Genomic DNA, 22,954 nt, shown 5'->3' with positions numbered 1-22,954 from the left:
TATCTATCTATCTATCATCTACTCACTCTCTTATATCTAATCTATCATCTCTCTCTATCATCTACTCTTTATCTAATCTATCATCTACTCTTTCTCTCATATCTCTACATCCATCCATCCATCCATCCATCCATCCATCCATCCATCCATCCATCCATCTATCTATCTATCTATCTATCTATCTATCTATCATCTCTCATCATCTACTCACTGTCTCATATCTAATCTATCTATCATCTGTGGGCCTCTGTGGCTCAGACTGCTAATGCAGTCTGTTATTAACAACAGCTGCCTGCAATTACTGCAGATTCTAGTCCTACCAGGCCCAAGGTTGACTCATCATCATCATCATCATCATCATCATCATCATCATCATCATCATCATCATCATCATCTACTCTCTCGATCATCTACTCTTTATCTAATCTATCATCTACTTTTTATCTAACCTATCATCTACTCTTTCTCACATCTATCTATCTATCTATCTATCTATCTATCTATCTATCTATCCATCCATCTATCATCTACTCACTCTCTTATATCTAATCTTTCATCTCTCTCTATCATCTACTCTTTATCTAATCTATCATCTACTCTCTCATATCTCTACATCCATCCATCCATCCATCCATCCATCCATCCATCCATCCATCCATCCATCTATCTATCTATCTATCTATCTATCTATCTATCTATCTGTCTATCATCTACTCACTGTCTCATATCTAATCTATCATCTGTGGGCCTCTGTGGCTCAGACTGCTAATGCAGTCTGTTATTAACAGCAGCTGCCTGCAATTACTGCAGGTTCTAGTCCTACCAGGCCCAAGGTTGACTCATCATCATCATCATCATCATCATCATCATCATCATCATCATCATCATCATCATCATCTACTCTCTCGATCATCTACTCTTTATCTAATCTATCATCTACTTTTTATCTAACCTATCATCTACTCTTTCTCACATCTATCTATCTATCTATCTATCTATCTATCTATCTATCTATCTATCTATCCATCCATCTATCATCTACTCACTCTCTCATATCTAATCTATCATCTACTCTATCATCTCTCTCTATCATCTACTCTTTATCTAATCTATCATCTACTCTTTCTCTCATATCTCTACATCCATCCATCCATCCATCCATCCATCCATCCATCCATCCATCCATCCATCTATCTATCTATCTATCTATCTATCTATCTATCTATCTGTCTATCATCTACTCACTGTCTCATATCTAATCTATCATCTGTGGGCCTCTGTGGCTCAGACTGCTAATGCAGTCTGTTATTAACAGCAGCTGCCTGCAATTACTGCAGATTCTAGTCCTACCAGGCCCAAGGTTGACTCAGCCTGCCATCCTTTATAAGGTAGGTATCATCATCATCATCATCATCATCATCATCATCATCTACTCTCTCGATCATCTACTCTTTATCTAATCTATCATCTACTTTTTATCTAACCTATCATCTACTCTTTCTCACATCTATCTATCTATCTATCTATCTATCTATCTATCTATCTATCCATCCATCTATCATCTACTCATCATCTCTCTACATCCATCCATCCATCCATCCATCCATCCATCCATCTATCTATCTATCTATCTATCTATCTATCTATCTATCTATCTATCTATCTATCTATCGTTGTAAATCAAGGCCAAAAGAAGAAAAATAGTCCGTTATAAGTCAACGTTTATCATGTGTCAGCCCTAAAGAGGAGTCGAAAAAAACCCCTGGACTTGGTACCTACCCCTGGTGTCTTCTGCAGAAGCGTGTGGTGCACTGTACTAGGCCTGCTGGCCACATCGATCGGATTCGAAGTCTAGAAGAACAAAAACGAAAATGTCGGTGAGTTTACTGTTCTAGCAATGCTTCGATGCGACGCTAGCAAACAGGAAGGACCATTCGATGCAACTGAGCTCAAAATGTCATTTTCCTTCCTTCCTTCCTTCCTTCCATTATCAAATAAATACAGGGAGTCCTCGAATTACAACTGTTCAAAGTTACAATGGCATTGAAAAAACCTGATTTATGACTGTTTTTCATACTTATGACCATTTCAGCATCTTGATGGTCACGTGATGAAAATTCAGATGTTGACCAACTGACTTGTATTTATGACGGTTTCAGTGTCCTGGGGTGTGTGTGTGACGTGATCCTCTTTCGCGACCTTCTGACGAGCAAAGTCCACGTTCAGATTTACTTAACAACCACGTTACCAATTTAACAACCGCAGTGGTTCACTTAACAATGATCTCTCACTTAGCAACAGACATTTTGGCCTCCATTGCGGTCATAAGTCGAGGACGACCTGTTGTGTTTGGATGGGTTTGAAACTGTGCCAATTCCACACACACCCTTTTTAAAAGGAACTTTTTGCCTTCTTGGAAATATAGCTGCGCACCAGGTGAATTTCTTTTTAATTCGTTCATTACATTCATCCCTTTTAATTGCCACTCTGGCTGACTTCGTCTTGGCAGCCGTGCAGAACGGGTTTTATCCTTTCTTTCATCCGCAGTTTCTTTTTTCTCCCCTTTCGACATCTCAGCCTAGCCCGCAGGCCCTTCTGTGTCTAACTGGAAGATGCCGACCGAGGGCTAATCAGGTTTGATTTGCTGAGCTCTTTAGAGATCAACCCAGGTCAGCTAAATGCAGCCCAGCTCCAGAGACGTTAATTCCTTCCAGGAAAAAAAGTTAAATGGACAGAGGGAGCCTCAGTTCTCCTTCTGCTTCCTGGTTTTAATTAAAAATAAAAAAGTGTGAGTACATCAGGCTTCCCGCCTTTAAAGTATTTTTTTTTTAATTGAAACGTGGGCGTTTTAAGAGTTTGCAATAAAACAAATAATTGGGGGAGAAATAAGAACTCCCGGGGGCGGGGGCGGGGGGGCGGGGGGGCGGTTCAGAAATGGTCAAATGTGGTGGCTAAGATGACTCAACAAGGCTGTATTCCCTGAGGGGGGGGGGGTCACCGCGTCAAAGTTGGCCACATCATCAGGAAGGGGAAGCCGTCTTTCTCAACCTTAGCAACTCTAAGATGTGTCTGTGGACTTCGATTCCCAGCATTCTTTGCCGGCTGGGGAATTCTGGGAGCTGAAGTCCATGCCACGTGAGTGATGTAGGATATAATAGCAGAAGCTTGAAAGTTTGTCTGAAATTCCCTTTGTCTTCTCTTATACACACGGAATCCAGGTGCAGGTATTTTACCTATCTTGCCTGCCTGCCTTTCCTTCCTTCCTTCCTTCCCTCCTTCTCTCCAATTGTCCTTCCTTCCCCCAGTCTTTCTTTCTTTCCTTCCTCCCTTCCCATTCCTTCCTTCCCTCCCAGTTTTTCTTTCCTTCCTTCCTTCCCTCTCAGTCTTTCTTCCCTTCCTTCCTTTCCATTGTCCTTCCTTCCTTCCCTCTCAGTCTTTCTTTCCTTCCTTCCTTCCCATTGTCCTTCCTTCCCTTCCAGTCTTTCTTTCCTTCCTTCCCATTTTCCTTCCTCCCTCCCTCCCTCCTTCCCTTCCCCTCCCGGGAGTAAGCTGTTCCTTCTCTCTTTGCAGCTCCTGCAATCATCCCTCAAGGCCAGTGGTCACCAACCAGTGGTCCGCAAGAAAATTTTGGCGGCCCGCCAAAAAATTATTTGCATTTTTTATATTGCGCTAAATACGATTTATCTTTTTTTAAAAAATCATATTCGTGGTCCGCGGGATTTAAAATTACGAATTTAGTGGTCCCTGAGGTCTGAAAGGTTGGCGACCCCTGCTCAAGGCTACCTCAACGGCTCTTTCTCCTCCTACCTATGTGCCATTGCCTTGTTGATCAATTGCAAGAGTTAACCAAGTCCTCCCCAGGGGTCTCTGGAGCCAGCAGTCAACGTAACCTAGTGCCAGCTTTTTTTTTTTTTTTGAATGGAACAAGGACTCAGGGCCATCTCCTCCTTGCCCAGCACCTGTTTCCTTCCAAGACGAGAGCCGGTTAGGTTCCCTGAATTCTCCTAGCTCAGCGATTCTCAACCTGTGGGTCGGGACCCCGTTGGGGGTCGAATGACGATTTGCTAGTGGTCGCCTAAGACCATCGGAAATATGGGAAGTATATTTGCGAGTCGAAGAATCGCGCTCCAATGGTTGACTTCACAAGCCAGCTGCAGGCTCTTCAGATCGCTAGCCGAATTCGGCTTCAGGCGCGATCAATTAAAAAAGAGAGAAATCTTTGTTCTGATGTCTCCCTCTCAAGCCAGCCGCAATCACTCCCAATCGCTAGCCTAATCTGGCTTCAGGCGCGATAAACTTAATAGGGGAGGAGTCTCCACTTTAATGCCTCCGTCCTCAAGGCAATCGCAAGCAGTTCAGATCACTAGGCAATACGGCTTCAGGCGCGATAAATTCAAAACAAAAATAATTTTACGGTTCGAGGTCGCCACATCGTGGGGAATTGTATTAAAGGGGTCGCAGCACTATAAAAGTTGAGAACCACTGTCCTAGCTAGACAGTTAAAGCTGCAAGACAAGCCAACTCACTGTCAGTTTTCCAAGAGGAAGCCTTTCTCCGAGTGCCCTGTCAATCACAAGGGATCAAGGGTTGTTTTAAACATAGGAGGGGTGGGGGAGAAGAAGGATGGAAGGAAGGAACGAAGCTTTCCAAACTCTGGGTGTGGTAGACCTTCAGCCTCCATCGCCCCACCGGAGAAAGCCAAGCCCCTCAGACCTTTCTCCAAACCGATGGAAAGGGAGGCCAAAAATAACAGCTGCAATGAGTTTTAAGGTCACGTTACATGAATAGTGTGAATGATAACAGAGCCCTCCTGGTCCTCTGTCTCCCCCCCACCCCCCACACACACCTTCCCCAAGACAGATGGGAAAACTTCCTTCTGCAAAGCAAATTGAATACTTTTGACCTTTCCCGAGTTCTTAGCTCATGAGAAACGGCCTTTTGGGAAAGCAACTCCCGAAGTCAGTCGGCAGTCCAGGCTGAGATCACGAGGCCAGGATTTCCAGACGAGGCCTTGGGGACGGGACACCAAAGGCAGGGAAAGCCAAACAAACTCTTTGCTTTCGGAGGGCAAGTGGGGGGGGGGGAAGAGAGAATTCATTATAACACCCCACCACCACCCCAGTCAGCCCTCCTGGACATGTCTGTCATGATGATCTAGAGCTTAAGTCATGGGCCGCCCGGGGAGGAAGAGGAAAAGTTTTGAGCCTTAAGAAAGGTTAGAATGATTTGTGCAGAGTTTGGTTCTGCTTGGAAGATTTGCATTCTGTCTCTCTTCCAAGGAGATTAATCTCTCTCTCTCTCTCTCTCTCATTCTCTGTCTCCCTGTGCCTCTGTTTCTCTCTCTCTTTTTCGTTCTCTCTGTGTTTCTCTTTCTCTCGCTCTGTTTCTCTGTTTCTTTCTCTGTCTCTCTGTTTCTGTTTCTCTCTCTCTCTCTCTCTCTCTGTTTCTGTTTTCTTCTCTCTCTCTCTGTTTCTCTCTCTCTCTGTTTCTGTTTTTCTCTCTCTGTTTCTCTCTCTCTCTGTTTCTGTCTGTTTCTGTTTCTTTCTCTGTCTGTTTCTCTCTCTCTCTGTTTGTTTTTTCTCTCTCTCTCTGTCTCTCTGTTTCTCTGTTTCTGTTTCTTTCTCTGTCTCTCTGTTTCTCTCTCTCTCTCTCTGTTTCTCTCTGTTTCTGTTTCTTTCTCTGTCTCTCTGTTTCTCTCTCTCTCTCTCTGTTTCTCTCTGTTTCTGTTTCTTTCTCTGTCTCTGTTTCTCTTTCTGTGTTTCTGTTTTTTTTCTCTCTCTCTCTGTTTCTCTGTTTCTGTTTCTTTCTCTGTCTCTCTGTTTCTCTCTCTCTTGTTTCTCTCTCTCTGTTCCTCTCTCTGTCTCTCTTGTTTCTCTCTCTCTTTTCGTTCTCTCTGTGTTTCTCTTTCTCTCGCTCTGTTTCTCTGTTTCTTTCTCTGTCTCTCTGTTTCTGTTTCTCTCTCTCTCTCTCTCTCTCTGTTTCTGTTTTCTTCTCTCTCTCTCTGTTTCTCTCTCTCTCTGTTTCTGTTTTTCTCTCTCTGTTTCTCTCTCTGTCTGTTTCTGTCTGTTTCTGTTTCTTTCTCTGTCTCTCTCTCTCTCTGTTTGTTTTTTCTCTCTCTCTGTCTCTCTGTTTCTCTGTTTCTGTTTCTTTCTCTGTCTCTCTGTTTCTCTCTCTCTCTCTGTTTCTCTCTGTTTCTGTTTCTTTCTCTGTCTCTCTGTTTCTCTCTCTCTCTCTCTGTTTCTCTCTGTCTCTGTTTCTCTTTCTGTGTTTCTGTTTTTTTTCTCTCTCTCTCTGTTTCTCTGTTTCTGTTTCTTTCTCTGTCTCTCTGTTTCTCTCTCTCTTGTTTCTCTCTCTCTGTTCCTCTCTCTGTCTCTCTTGTTTCTCTCTCTCTGTTTCTCTCTCTTTTTCTCTGCTTCTCTCTCTCTCTCTGTCTCTCCCTCCTTCCCTGAGTTAAAGATAATTTAGGTGCGGCCGGGTTTCTCCCACTTCTGCCAAATATAGCTGGGGGAAAAAAAAAAAGAGGATGGGAACTCTCAAGGCAAAAGATTCATGGGCAGTTAAGGGAGGCCTGCGAGGTGATGTATCTTCCACACATGCTGAACAGAGGTGGGGGAGTGGGGTGGGTGGGAAAGGAAGCATCCATTGATTGAGTTCACACATTTGGCTTAGTAGTGGGTTGTTTCCATCCCAGAAAAACACCCGTCTTTGCGGTCCCTAAAGAACCAAAGTTGAAATGTGTTGGCGTAAAAAAACCCAATCCTAATCAACTGGATTGTCTCTCTTGTTTGTTAAGCCCTGATTTATTTACCGTGGTGTGTCTCCACCATAAACCATGGTAAGCAGAACGTTATGTAGCCTGTGTGAAACCAGCGTCTCTTGTCTTGGATTTATAAGCCGCTTGCAATCCTACACGGCTTCTGGAGGATTTCAGTGGAGTGAGAGTTTCTTTGGCCGACAATGGAATGCATCAAAACTGGATCTTTAGTCCTGTGTTTCTTCTTTCATCTTTTTCCTTAGCTTTATGGTTTTTTTTTTCATTTACTTTCATTCATGGGGGCAGGCCTGAAGGCCCAATGCAAAAGATGGCTTCGTTGGGGGTGTGACTTGGAATCCTGACACATGCACTGTGTTCAGTACAATAGAAAATCCATCCATCTATCTATCTATCTTTGGATAGCCATTTGTCTGAAATGGTGTAGGGTTTCCTGCCTCGGCAGGGGGTTGGACTAGAAGACCTCCAAGGTCCCTTCAAACTCTGTTATTATGTTATGTTATGTTATTTATCTATCTATCATCTACCTACCTACCTACCTCCATCCATCCATCCATCCATCCATCCATCCATCTATCCATCCATCCATCTACTTACCTACCTACAACTCTCTCTCTCTCCTTCTACTCTCTCATATCTATCTACCTACCCACCTATCTCCATCCATCCATCCATCCATCCATCCATCCATCCATCCATCCATCCAATCTATCCATCCATCTAGCTATCCATCCTATCTATCCTCCTCCCTCTCTCTCCATCCATTTATTCATCCATCCATCCATCCATCCATCCATCCATCTACTTACCTACCTACAACTCTCTCTCTCTCCTTCTACTCTCTCATATCTATCTACCTACCCACCTATCTCCATCCATCCATCCATCCATCCATCCAATCTATCCATCCATCTAGCTATCCATCCTATCTATCCTCCTCCCTCTCTCTCCATCCATTTATTCATCCATCCATCCATCCATCCATCCATCCATTCATCATCTAAGAAGACCAGAAGCCATTCTTTGGTATGTTTTTTTCTGTCTCTTTTGCTGTTATATTTTCTTTCTTTTAAGCTTTTTCTGGGATTTCTTTCTTTTTCTTTTCTTTTTCTCCCTTACATTATATTTGTTGGTATTAGTTCTTTTGACTTTTGTTTACATTTTTAAAATAAAATTATTAAAAGAGGGAGAGAGAGAGAGGGGGGGAGGGGGAGGGAGGGAGGGAAGGGTTAATGGGAAACAGGCTGCTGTTAACCAATCAGTTTTCACAGATGGCCTTGTGTTTTTGGTTGGTTTCACTGCAGCCATCAATTTGATGGCTGACTTGAGAGCTGCTGGAGGCCTCTTGCCCTGCAAAACCCCCAGTTTCATTAAGACTCTGGCTGCATGCATTCAGAATCTACTCCCAGCTTCCTTCGACCTCCTCCCTTTCCCTCTCTCTCTTTCCTTTCCCTTCCTTTCATTCCTACCTCCTTTCCTTTCTCCTTCCTTCCTTCCTTCCTTCCTCCCTCCCTCTTCTTCCTCTTTTCCCTTTCCATTATGAAAGAAACTCAGAATAACAGAACTCCCCCCTTCTCCTTTTTTTTATTTTTTATTTTTTATTTTTTATTGGCCAAGTGTGATTGGACACACAAGGAATTTGTCTTGGTGCTTATGCTCTCAGTGTATACTTCTCCTTTTTCACCTCCTCCTCTTCCCCTTCTATTCTTCTTCTCCTTCTCTTCCATTATGTATTTTAAAAAATCTACTTCTCCTCCTTCTCCCTTATTAAAAAAAAGAAATAAAACTTCTTTCTCCTCCTCTTCTCCCTCTAATAGATTCGTTTTGGGTTTAATACGAAGAGGAAATCCTCACTTTTTGGTTTGGCAACATGTGCAAACCAGGTCACTGCAGCTTGTTAAAAAAATATATGGATAAAACAAACTACCTTGTTTCCATTTTATGAACAAAAACAACTTGTCAGCAGCTCAGGGCAACCACAGGCTCAGAGAATGAATGCTGGATTCAGGAAAAAGACAGGTGAGCATTTTTTAATAACCATTTTTGGAACACACCAGTGTTCCAAAAATTTCACCAGTGGTGAAATTCAAAAATTTTCCCTACTGGTTCTGCCGGTGTGGCTTGGTGGGGGGGGTTGTGTCATGTGACTGGGTGGGCATGGCCAACTTTTTAAAAACTTTATTTTAGCATTTTTTAAACTAAAAAAAAAAGTTTAAAAAAGGTTCCGACGATCAGCTGTGACAATCAGCTGTGCTGCTGATTTTTTTAAAAAAATTTTTAAGCATTTTTTTTTTACTACCGGTTTGGGCAAATAGGTAGTAAAAAAAATGCTTTAAAAAAGTCTGATTGTCACAGCTGATTGTCGGAACCTTTTTTTTTTTACTTTTTAAAAGCATTTTAACTACCTATTCACTGGAACCAGTAGTAAAAAATTGTTATAAAAAAGTTTTTAAAAGGTTCCGACAATCAGCTGGGACAATCAGCTGTGCTGCTTTTTTTAAAAACTTTTTTAAAGCATTTTTTAACTACCTATTCACGGGAACCGGTAGTAAAAAAATGTTATAAAAAAGTTTTAAAAAGGTTCCGACGATCAGCTGGGACAATCAGCTGTGCTGCCTTTTTTTTTTACTTTTTTAATGCTTTTTTTTTTTTTTTTACTAACGGTTTGAGTGAACCGGCCCGAACCGGTAGCATTTCACCCCTGCCTGATTTGTTTGGAGAAAGAACAAAATAAATAAATAAAAATAAAATAAATAAAAATAAAATAAAAGCAGTTTGACGAAGAAACCCAGTCAATATTTACCTTGGGTTGAAAAGCTCCTTGGAGAGACCCAAAAGGACCTGGGTGAGGGAGCATGGAAGGCATTCCTGGCACGTTGGGTGGGTAACTTGGAAAGAACTGAGGGGAGGAAAAAAAGAAAGAGAGAATTTGCATTAGAGAGGGATCAGAGAACATGGCGATGCACAAAAAAAACCCACAAGATTTCGAAGGCACCTTTTTTTCTCGTATCTCCCAGAGCAAGGGTCTCCAACCTTGGTCCCTTTAAGACTTGTGGACTTCAACTCCCGGAGTTCCTCAGCCAGCTTTGCTGGCTGAGGGACTCTGGGAGTTGAAGTCCACAAGTCTTAAAGGGACCAAGGTTGGAGACCCCTGTCCCAGAGTCCAAATAAAAATAAAATAATATCTACAATATTATTTTTCAAGGAGTCTCTTCTCTCTCAGCTCAACTGACCTCATGGGATTGATGTTTCGAGGAGGAGGAGGAAGGAGAATTATGAATGTTTATTGCCTTGAGTTACTTACAAAATAACAAAGACCGGATAACATATCTGCCAGTTTTAAGATCAAGTAGCTACTTCTGAAAAAATAGAGTTATGTGATCTCCTTCCTTTTCTCTCCCTCCCTCCCTCCGTTCTTCCCTTCCTTCTTTCCATCCTTCCTTCTTCTCTCCCTCCCTCCTTCCTTTACTCCCTCCTTCCCTCTGTCCTTCCCTCCCTTTCCTTTTCTCCCTCCCTCCCTCCTTCCCTTCCTTCCTTTTCTCTCCCTCCCTCTCTCCTTCTCTCCCTTCTCTCTGTCCTTCCCTCCCTTTCCTTTTCTCCCTCCCTCCTTCCCTTCCTTCCTTTTCTCTCCCTCCCTCTCTCCTTCTCTCCCTTCTCTCTGTCCTTCCCTTCCTTTTCTTTTCTCTCTCCCTCCTTCTTTTTCCCTTCCTCCCTCTTCCCTTCCTTCTCTTCCTCCCTCCCTCCTTCTCTCCCTTCTTCCTTCCCTCCCTTTCCTTTTTTCCCCTCCTTCTTTTTCCCTCCCTCCCTTCTCCTTCCTTTTTTTTCACTCCCCTCCTTCCTTTTCTCTCCCTCCCTCCTTTCCTCTGTCCTTCCTTCCTTCTCTCCCCCTCCCTCCCTCCTTCCTTCCCAATTTCTACTGAAGCAGCAGTTCTGCAGCCCCTGATGGTCTTTTGACATAAGCCAAGATGACTTTTCTCCAGTGGTTGGCCTTCACAAGCCTCCTGCAGAACAGCCGCCTTTAATCTTCATCCACCCTCCCGATTCACACACAGGGCCCAGCCAAGAAGCCCAAGCTTTTACCCAACCACAACTTGCTTCCTTTGATGCAGCCAGCAAATAAATGGACTGATAGAAAACAAGGAAGGCAGGAAGTTCTGTCTATATCTCCTTTTCTGGGCTGAGACGGTTGAAGATGCCCACAAGGTTAAACGATGTGAAGGCATGTCTGTTTTTAAGAACTCCTGGTCGTCTTTCTCAGCCAAGTTCTCTGCAAGCCAGAATGGTCTAAGGCAGGGCTCTGCAAACTTGGCTCTTTTAAGACTTGTGGACTTCAACTCCCAGAGTTGAAGTCCACAAGTCTTAAAAGAGCCAAGTTTGCAGACCCCTGGTCTAAGGTCTCCTGGACTAGAAGACCTCCAAGGTTTCCTTCCAACTCTGTTATTCTACGTTATAAAATTATCTGGGTACATTAACATTAATTATGATCTATTTGGGTGTTCCGTCCCTGGAGGTTTTCAAGAACAGACTGGACAAACCATTTTGTCCAGAATAGTATAGGGTCTCCTGCTTGTGCAGGGGGTTGGACTAGAAGACCTCCAAGGTTCCCTTCCAGCTCCCGTTATTTTGCAATTCTGTTAAGCTAGCTTCTCTTATACGGTTATAAAAAAAAAAGGAGAGGGATATCCTTGAGAGAAGCTCTTGGAGAGGACATTCTGCAGTTTTATTGGCAGCGAAACTGAAGTATTTTGACACTGTCTTCCTGTGTGATTTTTTTTTATTTTTTCCTCTTCACCCTCCAAAGTTAGTCTACAGCCTTGGGCTCCCCTCCAGAGGTAGCCTCCTGGTCAAGGATGATCTGTGGCCAATTCCAGAAACATCCAAGGTTGTCCAGGCGTTGCCAGATACCAAAGCCCATCCAAGTAAAGTAACAGAAATAAAATAATGTCAGAGTTGTAATGATCAGCCTTGTCTGGCCAACCAATGTCCTCAAGATGATGATGATGATGATGAACAACAACAACAACAACAACGTATTACTGGAACTGATTTTAAACTGAATTTTAAAATATAGGCTATCTTAATATAATATAATATAACAACAGAGTTGGAAGGGACCTTGGAGGCCTTCTAGTCCAACCCCCTGCCCAGGCAGGAAACCCTACACCATCTCAGTCAGATGGTTATCCAACATTTTCTTAAAAATTTCCAATGTTGGAGCATTCACAACTTCTGCAGGCAAGTCGTTCCACTTATTAATTGTTCTAACTGTCAGGAAATTTCTCCTTAGTTCTAAGTTGCTTCTCTCCTTGATTAGTTTCCACCCATTGCTTCTCGTCCTGCCTTCAGGTGCTTTGGAGAATAGTTTGACTCCCTCTTCTTTGTGGCAACCTCTGAGATATTGGAACACTGCTATCATGTCTCCCCTAGTCCTTCTTTTCATTAAACTGGACATATCCAATTTCTGCAGCCGTTCTTCATATGTTTCATCCTCCAGTCTCCTAATCATCTTTGTTGCTCTTCTCTGCACTCTTTCTAGAGTCTCAATATCTTTTTTATATCGTGGCGACCAAAACTGGATGCAGTATTCCAAGTGTGGCCTTACCGAGGCATTATAAGGTGGTATTAACATTTCACATGATCTTGATTCTATACCTCTGTTTATGCAGCCTAGAACTGTGTTGGCTTTTTTGGCAGCTGTTGGCTCATATTTTGATGTTGGATGTTAATGCCTTATTCTACTGCACCAAAACAAGTTGGAAGTCAATGCCTTTTTTTTTTTCATTTTCCTTTTTTTCTTTCCCTCACTTTTCCTACGGTTTACTTTTGTATTTTCTTGGTACGCTATAGTATATAAACTAATTAAAAAAATAATGATTAACACTGACAACTCCTTTATAATAAAAACTGCTCCTAGAATGAAAATAACTGGGTTTTTTTAAATTGTTCCTTTCTGGATCCTAAATAAAAACCCACACAGCTGAAGCGGCATCGGAAACAGATAAGGACAACGTCAAACACAGAACAAACTCCACACTTTTTAAGAATATTAAAAAATAAAAAGGCACTTACGTTGGAATGTCGAAAGTAAGGATTCTCAAGTTTGGGAGCGTATTTGTCGAACTGGAAAAAAAACAAAAACCAAAGTCGGAGAAAAGTTGGTTGGTTTGGTATAAGCCTTGAAAGGCAACTGAAGTATAACCGAACATAAGGTAGGAGGAGGATGTTGTGAGTTAGTTCATAGAAACGGTGGAGGTGAGTTGCTATTACAGGAAGTCCTCGAGTTACGGCCACAAAACGGAACTCAAAATTTACATTGCTAAGTCAAACGTTTGTTAAGTGAGATTTGCTCCCATTATACGGCTTTTCTTGCCACAGTTCTTAAGGGAATCGCTGCCCTTGGTTTAAATTAGTAACCCAGCGGTTAAGTGGATCCCCATGGACTTTGCTCGTCAGAAGGACGCAAAAGCAGATCACGTAATTCCCTGGGACGCTGCAACCGTCATAAACATGAATCAGTTGCCAAGCAGCCGAATTTTGATCATGTGACGGGGGGGGCGTAAGTGTGAAAAACAATCCTACAGCAGGTCACTTTTTTTCAGGGATGTTGAACGGTCACTAAATGAACTGTTTCACTTTGCATTTTAAGGAGCCTCCTTTTAGCAAAGCAAATGACTTCCTTCCTGATCTAGAATAGGGGGGTCAAACTCAAGGCCTGAGGGTTGGATCTGGACTGCGGGGTGCCACCCTGGAAACAGCGAAGGACCGGTCTGCGGTGCCTTGGGAGGGCCGTGGGCGGCTCTACCGTGCTCCATTTTCACTGGCAGAGGGTTCCAGGAGGCCGTTGCAGCCAAAAACGGAGCTCGGGAGCCCGTTTTCGCTAGCAGAGCGCTCGGGCCACCAACATGAATGACGTCCAGCTGGCCATGCCCACCCTGGGCTCCTGAGGTCAAACACAACTCTCAGTGAAATCGAGTTTGCCGCCCTGATCTAGAAAATCAGTGGAACATGGGGGCGAAGGTATTGGACTAGGAATGGGGAGACTCAAGTCTCGTTCCCCCCCCACACCCCGTATTCTAGTTCCCCTTTTAGCCAGAAGTTTGTTGAGGGGGAGGGTGTCATTGGGACAGGCAGTCAGTCAACAGCCACAGGGCTATAACAGGTAGCACTGTAGTCCTCGCCTTACGACCGCCATCGAGCCCAAACGTTTCGCTGTGAAGCCAGACAGTCGTTAAAACGAGTTTTGCCCCACTCGATGGCCTTTTTAGTAACAGTAACAGAGTTGGAAGGGACCTTGGAGGTCATCTAGTCCAACCCCCTGCTCGTGCAGGAGAACCTGTACTAGGGACTTGAACTGCCGACCTTTTCTGATCGACAAGCTCAAGTGTCTTAACCACGGAGCCACCTAGTCAGGTTTTCTTGCCACCGTCGTTAAGCGACTCCCGGTTGTCTAGTTAGTGACACGGTTGTTCAGTGAATCCGGTTCGCCCGATGACTTTGTTTGTCGGAAAGTAGAAAAACAACCACCACCACCACCAATCCCCCAAAAAAGCCTGGGATGCTACAACCGTCATAAATATGAAGCAGTTGCCAAGCGTCTGAAGGTTGATCATGTGACCGTGGGGATGTTGCAATGGTAAACCTAAACCAGGGGTCTGCAAACTTGGCTCTTTTAAGACTTGCGGACTTCAACTCCCAGAGTGCCTCTGGGAGTTGAAGTCCACAAGTCTTAAAAGAGCCAAGTTTGCAGACCACTGTCCTAAACAAAGGAGACGGCCAAAATCAGAGTTTTTGTGCCTGTTTAATCAGGGATAGATCTTCAACCCTCTGCATTTTTTCATTCGGCGATTTGATCTCCCCGCTGTGCTCGGTTTGACCCGAACCACCCTCCTCCCCTCATTAGTATTCCGATCACGTCCCGAGAACAATGAACCCTCAGGCAAGCAGAAGAGGTCCTACCATGGGAAGAAAGGGTTCTCCCTAAAATGCCCACCCCCCCCCCCGACCCCAGCCGAATTGTCACGCTCCCTTATGCGTCCTCCGCCGTCGTGCTGGAGCGCAGATTTGCAATTGGGTTAATTACAGTGATTACCGGAGTCATGTACCCTCCAGTGTAAATACCCAGAAATTACTAAAACACGTGCAGCTGCTGGTGGGTTTTTTCCCCTGCCACCCGTTCCGGCATTCGGATTAATAAACCCGCGGAGTGGAAGATCAGGAAAATCAGACATCACAAGGAAAGACGGGGTACAATTGTGTGTGTGTGCGCGCGCGTGTGGTGTTTAACGCGCTTCGCCCCACATCCGCGAGGCCTGGGGTGGCGTGAAGGGATCAGGTGACCGAGTTCTTAAAAAACTCCGGCTGGGCCGGCTCTCCAGGAAAAATGCTGAGCTTGTTGTGGCTAACTCGGGAGGAGGAAAGGAAAATGGGCCTTGAGCAATGTTCAAAACACCTGAAGGCACTTTGAGGGCGGATGAAAACTGTTCTTTGTTCTTGAGTTAAGCGGATTAGTGCCGCCAAAGGGATGAGAAGGCGGGAGAAGAAAGGATAAAGTGTCATTTCCCACGGGTTGGCTCTCCCCCAAATGAAGGAGGCTGGGAAAAATAATAGTAATAATAATAATAATACAGAAGAGTTACAAAACTTGAACTCTGTTTCAACACCGTTGGGAAGAGATGTTGAGCCCAGCCTTTGCTAAAGGCAGGACTGAGGAAGGAGTCGATCGCGTTTATTTAGTTACCGGGAGTCCTCGGTTCATGACAATTTAGACCAAAAGTTCTGTGGCTAAGCAAGAGAGGGTCATTAAGTGAGTTTTGTCCCATTTTACAGGGAACTAACGAAGAGAAGGATGGGATATGTGTGTGATACGATAGGAGTCTTCCAGTACTTGTGGGGCCGTCTCAGAGAAGAGGGTGGAAACTAATCAGGGAGAGAAGCAACTTAGAACTAAGGAGGAATTTCCTGACAGTGAGAACAATTAACCAGTGGAACAACCTGCCTCCAGAAGTTGTGAATGCTCCAACACTGGACGTTTTTAAGATGATGTTGGATAACCATTTGTCTGAAGTGGTGTAAGGTTTCCTGCCTAAGCAGAGGGTTGGAGTAGAAGACCACCAAGGTCCCTTCCAACTCTGTTATTCTATATGAAGGTCCTATTGTGGACTGGGTTGACCTGTTCTCCAAAGCACCTGAGGGCAGGAGAAGTAGTAATGGGTGGAAAATCATTAAAAAGAGAGATCCAAGCTAGAATTAATTTAATTAATTAATTCTATTAATTATTAGAATTAAAGAAATTTCCTGATGGTTAGAAGAATTGAAGAATTGAATTGAATTTTAAAACTTGGGCCAAATTTAAATAAGTTTTTTAATTATTGTTTTTAGTTGTATTGTATGTCTCTTGATTGTTTATTTGGCTGTTAATCGCCCTGAGTCCTTCGGGAGAAGGGCGATATACAAATTAAATTATTATTATTATTATTATTATTATTATTATTATTATTATTATTATTATTATTATTATTATTATTATTATTATTATTATTATTATTATTATTAGTGAAGAACTTGCTTCCTGAAATTGGGGGTGCTCCAAAGGAGAGATTGGACAGCTATTTGTCTGAATTGGTATAGGGCAGGGGTCTGCAAACTTGGCTCTTTTAAGACTTGTGGACTTCAACTCCCAGAGTTGAAGTCAACTCTGGGAGTTGAAGTCCACAAGTCTTAAAAGAGCCAAGTTTGCAGACCTCTGGTATAGGATCTCCTTCTTGAATGAAGGGTGGTTGGTTGGACTACAAGACCTCCAAGGTCCCTTCTAATTTCTCTGATTCTAAATACAGTTATTGCTGTGAAATTAAAAAAAATTCAAAGGATAGGAGAAGTGTCCCATTGAGTCAAAGAGTTGCTGTTTCCGACCAACAATTTGGATTCACATTTTTTTTGGGGGGGGAAGCAGGAAACTGTTAGTGGGTGGGCAACAGCGTGCTACAAAATCCGCACAGCTCCACTAGCCGGCTTCTTTGGAAGGAAACGTTAAAATAACCCGAATCCCTGAATTAGTCTTTCAGCCATGCCATAAACAAACATAACTGCCGCACAGCCTGGTCAGTGTTGAAAAGTACAGACACTTATTGATGGGGGCCTTGGCTTCACTCAAGTCAAATATTAACATTCGGGAGTGAAACAAATGTTCCCACTGCTACTGGGTGGTACCGATTTGGAGGGCCACGAAGGAAGAACATATTTTTCACGGGCAGCTGAATTATTACGGCGGGATGAGAGGCCCGAATGACAAAAAAAAAAAAAAAAAGGAAGGCGGCTGTTCTGGAGTAAAGAACATTCCGAAGGGTTGTGGGTTTTTCCTGACACGCAAAACGCCTTTTGTCATTAGAGGCTCGGAAGGGACCTTGGAGGTCTTCTAGCCTAACTCCCTACTCGGGCAGGAGACCCTATAACAGGGGTGTCAGACTCGATTGAGGGCCGCATCAGGGTTGTGTTTGACCTCCGGGGGGGGTGGGGTCTGGAGTAGGTGTGGCCGACATCACTCATGTCGGGGGCGCCTGTGACGGCCCCAGCGCTCTGCCAGTGAAAACGGGCTCCCGAGCTCTGTTTTTGGCTGCGACAGCCTCCTGCAACCCTCTGCCAGCGAAAACGAAGCTTGGGAAGACTGCGAGTAGCCCTCCCGAGCTCCGTTTTCACTGGCAGAGGCATCACGGGCCAGTCCTTTGCTGTTTCCAAGGTGGCACGGGATCTAAGCACCCCGTGTGCCGGATCCGGCCTTCGGGCCTCGAGTTTGACACCCCTGCCCTATACCATTTCAGACAAATGGTTGTCCATCTCTACTTGTAAACCTCCAGTGATGGAGCACCTGCAACTTCGTTCCACTGGTTAATTGTTCTCACTGTCAGGAACTTCCTCCTTAGTTCTAGGTTGCTTCTTGATTAGTCTCCTTGATTAGTTTCCACCCGTTGATTCTTGTCCTGCCTTTAGGAGAATAGGTTTGTTCCCCCCCCCTTTTTGTGGCAGCCCCTCAAATATTGGAACACTTACTATCATGTCACACCAAGCGTTAGACTACTAGACATGTGTAAACGCCCATGTCTGCCTTAGTAGAAAGTCTGAGACCACTCCTCCCCCTACTGCCTGCAAACAGATAAAATAAAGGTAATAACTAAGAAACAGCAATAGCAAATTACTCCCACATTTGTTTGTGGCGAAAAGCTGCGACTGCAACCGTGTCTTTAAAGCAATGTATCCTTTGGCAAGAAGGAGAACAGTTTTGAACATCCTTCAGGGTCAACCAGAGGTGTTTTTACTTATCCACACGTTTGGGGAAGGGGTACGCACCAGGGGAGGTGCCGAGTGCGGCTTCTGGGGCAGGCTGGACGGGTAAGGAGTGATTGTGTGCTGATGGGTGTGTTGGTGAGTGTGTTGGTGCTGATGGTGCTCCGCCCTCAGCATCGGCACCAGACTGAGCGAGCCGCCAGTCCTGTCTGCAATCTGAATCGAAAAACGATTGTTCAGGTCTTGTCTAAGCAGCTCGTGATCTAGAAGAGCAGGGAGAAAGAAAGAGACAGAGAGAGAGAGAGAGACGGAGAGAGAGAGAGAGGGAAAGAGAGAGAGAGAGAGAAAAGAAAGGAAGGAAGGAAGGAAGGAAGGAAGGAAGGAAGGAAGGAAGGAAGAAGACACCAGGGCCCAGAAGCCTGTGAGTTCCACTAAAAAAAAACGTAGAGGTAAAATAATTTAAAATATTCACCTGGCATTCCCTATTTCTGCACGTCATGCTGTGATGGTTTTCTACGTGAGAACTCATTGGTGGAGGTAAGAGAGATGCCTGTGACAATGTACCAATCAGAATCCCCGAATGAGGCTGGCAATACATGATTGGTTGGTTGAATGATATCAACAGGCTGGTATCTAAAGAACAAGAGAGAATACAATGAGCCATCACAGTAGAAAACATTTGGGGAGGGGGGGTTTAGCAACATTCAGCCCCTTCCCACCACCACCCACCAACCCCAGAGACCCCGAGGGTCACAACTGATCTTGCTTTCAAGAAGAACTAATCTGGGAGCCGAGAGAAGGACAACCCAACGTCGTCTCCCATCTCTACTTCCAACCCCACCAACATTTCTGGAGGAACTCCAGGCATGCCATGAAGGAGAGGCTGGGCCTTAAAGGTCTACATGGTTTCTTGCAACTTTGGTTTCAGGTTGTGGGATAGATAAGGTTGCATTGGTGAAGCCCATCAACCATATTATGCTTCATACCTTAATGGGCCAGGGAAAAACAACTAAGTAGTGGCTTCTCACATCTTTTTCTAGAAGTGGACTTTCCAAACCCAAACCCAAACCCAACCCCACTCCCACAAAACCCTTGCATTTCAATCTTTTCAAAGCCACCCTTCACAACCCTTCCGGATCATGCAAAGCCAACATTGCAAGCCCCGTTGAAACAAGATATCTTGAGAATTATCTCCCAAGGGATGGGTAAAAGCCATTAAGATTCCTCAAAACTGCTTGGACCTCGAAGGCCAGATTTCTTACATAGCTGGGAATGCTTGGTTGAAATATTAATGTGACGTGACTTGGGTTGCTCCTAAGCCTCCTTCTGGACTAACAGGCAAGTCTCATTGCTTGGATTTTGGGTTTTTCCAAAGTGATCCAACAATGTGGATTTGACGCATCAGATCATGCAAACAGACAAATGCCAAAGACCTGAATGGTGCATTGGAGTCAAATTAAGTGATTTAGACTGGATCAGAACCAATTCTCAGGGACCTTCCTCGCTGCAGCAATGTTGAGAGGTTTGAGGAGGTGAACAGAAAATGGGCTTATTATTAAAGTAGCATAACTTGGTGGGTACCTTAATTAGTAAGCAGCTTTGCAGGGTTCTAGACCAGGGGTCTCCAACCTTGGCAACTTTAAGACTTTAAAGCTTTACTGGCTGATGAATTCTGGGAGTTGAAGTCCACAAATGTTAAGGTTGGAGACCTCTGGTGTAGACTGAGGACTTGCTCATCACCTGCTATCTGATCCATAATTCAGTGCTAGGATCCCTGAGCTCAAAGAAATGAAGAAGGCGTCATATATCCAAGCTTACTCAGGAGAGGAAGCCCTGATAAGATGATGGGTCATCCAGTCTCTATCTCAAAATTTCTGTTAAAAGAGCCCGGCTCCTCTCTAAATTGGTTCCATCAATGAAGCTTTTTCCATGGAGGTCGGACAAAACCCTTGAACCGTTCCTCGTTGCCCAACTCTTTGAGTTGTCCCATTGAATCAGGTTCTGAGAAGCAGCTCTGGATGAACAAATTCAGTTCGATATCTTTCTTAACTTAAGTCTCCGGAACTGAAGGCAAACATATTTGTCAAGCCTGAATGTGATTGGAGTGTGGGATTGTTTGTATCCTTGAGCATTCAGGTCAGAATGCCCAAGAGCCGAAGTGGCGCAGTGGTTAGAGTGCAGTACTGCAAGGTGACTTCTGCTGACTGCCGGCTGCCTGCAATTTGGCAGTTCAAATCTCACCAGGCTCAAGGTTGACTCAGCCTTCCATCCTTCCGAGGTGGGTCAAATGAGGACCCAGACTGTTGGGGGCCAGAGGCTGACTCTGTAAACCGCTTAGAGTGGGCTGGAAAGCACTATGACGCGGTGTATAAGTCTAAGTGCTATTGCTATTGCATTCAGCTTGACAGAGTTTGGATCTGAAGGGGGGAATGGAGCCTTCAGTCAAAACAGCATCTCTAACTGATGAGTCAACCACATTCCAATGTCTGGCTGACCAGAGAAGGAGGAGGAGTAATGTCGCCAAGCAACCAGCTCCCATTTTGGTTGGACTATGTGACAATTTGTTTTGGAAACTCGAGAAAACTGAAACTTATACGAGGGTGAAAAGCCCGGAAACTTTAGTACTGGCTTTTCACCAGTAGCGTCAAGATGATGTATCTAAACAAATTTGTTCTTTAAGGAAAAACAATGCTTTGGAGTTCGATTTGTGATGGGTGCAGTACTTGGACCCCTGACACATATTTTCCAGAAGACAGGTCCTATGGAGATGGGAGCTACAGAGGTTTCAGGCTACGACACGGCAATGGTCGCTTTCTTCTCTTATTTCCTATCCGTTGAATTAAAAACCTTCCAAGGAAGAAATGAGAGAACCAAAAAGCACCACCGCTATTAGCGGTTATAAACCTCTCTTCCAACCGCCTCTTTCTCACTTCTTAACTAGCTTTGCATAGGAAATAGGAGAAGGTGTTGGTCTACATGTGCAGCTACTTTAATCCCCATGCAATTTTGTTTTCTTCCTTCGCTCTATACACACACACGCTTAATTTTTAAACTTTTTGAATTTTAATAATTGTAATTGGGGTATTTTTATGAATTTTATGGGTCAAATTTGACGGTTTTAAATTTTCGGCCATTTATAGAATATGTTATTTTAACTTTTGTCTTAATTTGTATATTGTACTGTTTTTATTCTGGCTGTACACCGCCCTGAGTCCTTCGGGAGAAGGGCGGTATAAAAATCTAAATAATAAATAATAATAAACACACACACACTCTCTCTCTCTTTTGGTTGGTGTTTTAGGGTTGTTGTTTTTATGTGTGTGTGTGTATTTCACCATTAATCCGAATGGATGAATTATAGAGTCAAAGGCCCGATCAAAAGGAGGCGTTTAACAGGGAGCGATCCCCCAGAGATTCCAGCTGCTGAAGGAACAGATGTAAACTAACGGGAAACGATAAAAGGAGATACTTCAGGGCCCTGAAACAAATCCGTACTTCAGAACGTGCAGAGAAAGTTTCAAATCTCGTGAACGTTAAATAAATAAAAGCTTCACTTCCTCCAGCAATCCAGCCTTTATAAATCTGGAACACGGGGAAATAATATTATTGCATGGGTGAGTGTTTGTTGCCTATGTTTATTTGCCTTCTAGAGCAGGGGTCTCCAACCTTGGCAACTTTAAGCCTGGAGGACTTCAACTCCCAGAATTCCCCAGCCAGCTTTGCTGGCTGGGGGATTCTGGGAGTTGAAGTCCTCCAGGCTTAAAGTTGCCAAGGTTGGAGACCCCTGTTCTAGAGGAAGGACTGCTGTCCACCAAGGCCATTTTTTTTAATTTCCTAGTTTATCCGTGCTTCATATGTAGGCTCAATCCTGAATTTTCTCTTGTCCTGCTGAGATGTCATTTGCATACGTTGATTAATTCCCAACTGCGAATGTTATTGAGGAATAACATGAATGAATAACGATGAGCGCTGGGTCTCTCTTTTCCCACAGTGATGGCAGATAGAATCAGCGTTTGCCAGAAGAATTTTTGCAGCTGGGAAGGAATTATCCCCCCCAAAAAAGGGACGTGCGGTTAAGGCTTTTTTTTTTTTAAATTAACGGTCCATCTACTACTAAGGATGAAATTTGCATGTTAGGTACAATAGGGGAATTCTATGAAAAATGGCGTCCCTGTCTCAAAACTTTTCCAGTTCGGTTTTCCCCACATATGCTTGAACATGGCTCAAGTCCTAATTCCCATCTTGGCTAGGCAGTTCCCCACATCTGGAGGATATCAGATTGATTCACTCCTGAAGGCGGAATGAAAAGGGGCATCTGCCTAGAATGCCCTACATAGTCACAAGCAAACAACCTTCCTTGAATTCCGTTGACCCCTATCTAACTCCTAACAGAAGCTGAGAGGATTCCCGTTCTCAATTCCTAACATGAGTTGAGAAGATTCCTGCGCATGGCCTTTTAGCAATAAAGCAGTTCAACTGGACCTCCGCCTCTAGAAGGTTGATTTTTTGCGCCCAAAGGTTAGCTTGGACCGAGGACTGAATCGCGTACCTCTTTCAAAGTGACGGCGAACGTATCTCAGTGGAGAATCCAGACAGCAGGTGGGACTTACCTGCAGGGTGTCCTGGGATCACAAGGCTGTTGGTGGGCAAGGCTGGAGGTGGGGGCGGCAGCGTGGGAGGGGTGGCGAACATGGCCGGATGATGCTGATGTTGGGACTGCGACCGGAGAGGGAAGTGCGAAGCGGCAAGGTTGGAGATGGAAAGGGGCACCACGGGGCCGGAGGAATGGTGGGGTGGGATCTGTGGGGAGAGAGAGAGGTGCTTGGGGAGGCTAATGCTTGTGGCGCTGCTGGCACTGCTGCTTCTGCTGTGAAGAGAAACAGAAGAGATGGGATGGGGGAGAGA

General features: G+C 44.3%; 1 protein-coding gene and 1 long non-coding RNA gene across 9 annotated transcripts in view; one reads left to right on the top strand and one right to left on the bottom strand.

Annotated features, from left to right (window-relative positions):
- Nucleotides 1-22,954, bottom strand: part of FBRSL1 (fibrosin like 1) — a 652,986-nt gene that overhangs the window by 23,180 nt on the left and 606,852 nt on the right. For 7 of the 8 annotated variants that reach the window (XM_058158844.1, XM_058158850.1, XM_058158847.1 and 4 more), the window contains 5 exons: nucleotides 22,660-22,916; nucleotides 18,522-18,682; nucleotides 12,842-12,892; nucleotides 9,576-9,671; nucleotides 1,780-1,851 (listed from right to left, as the gene is read on the bottom strand). In XM_058158844.1, coding sequence (XP_058014827.1) covers nucleotides 1,780-1,851; nucleotides 9,576-9,671; nucleotides 12,842-12,892; nucleotides 18,522-18,682; nucleotides 22,660-22,916 — 637 coding nt within the window. The remainder of the gene's footprint in view (nucleotides 1-1,779; nucleotides 1,852-9,575; nucleotides 9,672-12,841; nucleotides 12,893-18,521; nucleotides 18,683-22,659; nucleotides 22,917-22,954) is intronic. The other variant, XM_058158846.1, reaches the window with a different exon arrangement.
- LOC131185886 (uncharacterized) lies at nucleotides 5,030-12,702 on the top strand. The gene is made up of 3 exons (XR_009152240.1): nucleotides 5,030-5,215; nucleotides 8,590-8,791; nucleotides 10,698-12,702. It is a non-coding gene; the product is annotated as an uncharacterized LOC131185886 (long non-coding RNA).

This window comes from Ahaetulla prasina, chromosome 15, assembly GCF_028640845.1.
Source record: "Ahaetulla prasina isolate Xishuangbanna chromosome 15, ASM2864084v1, whole genome shotgun sequence".
NCBI classification, from domain to species: domain Eukaryota; kingdom Metazoa; phylum Chordata; class Lepidosauria; order Squamata; family Colubridae; genus Ahaetulla; species Ahaetulla prasina.
This window is presented reverse-complemented; position numbering and strand designations above follow the sequence as displayed.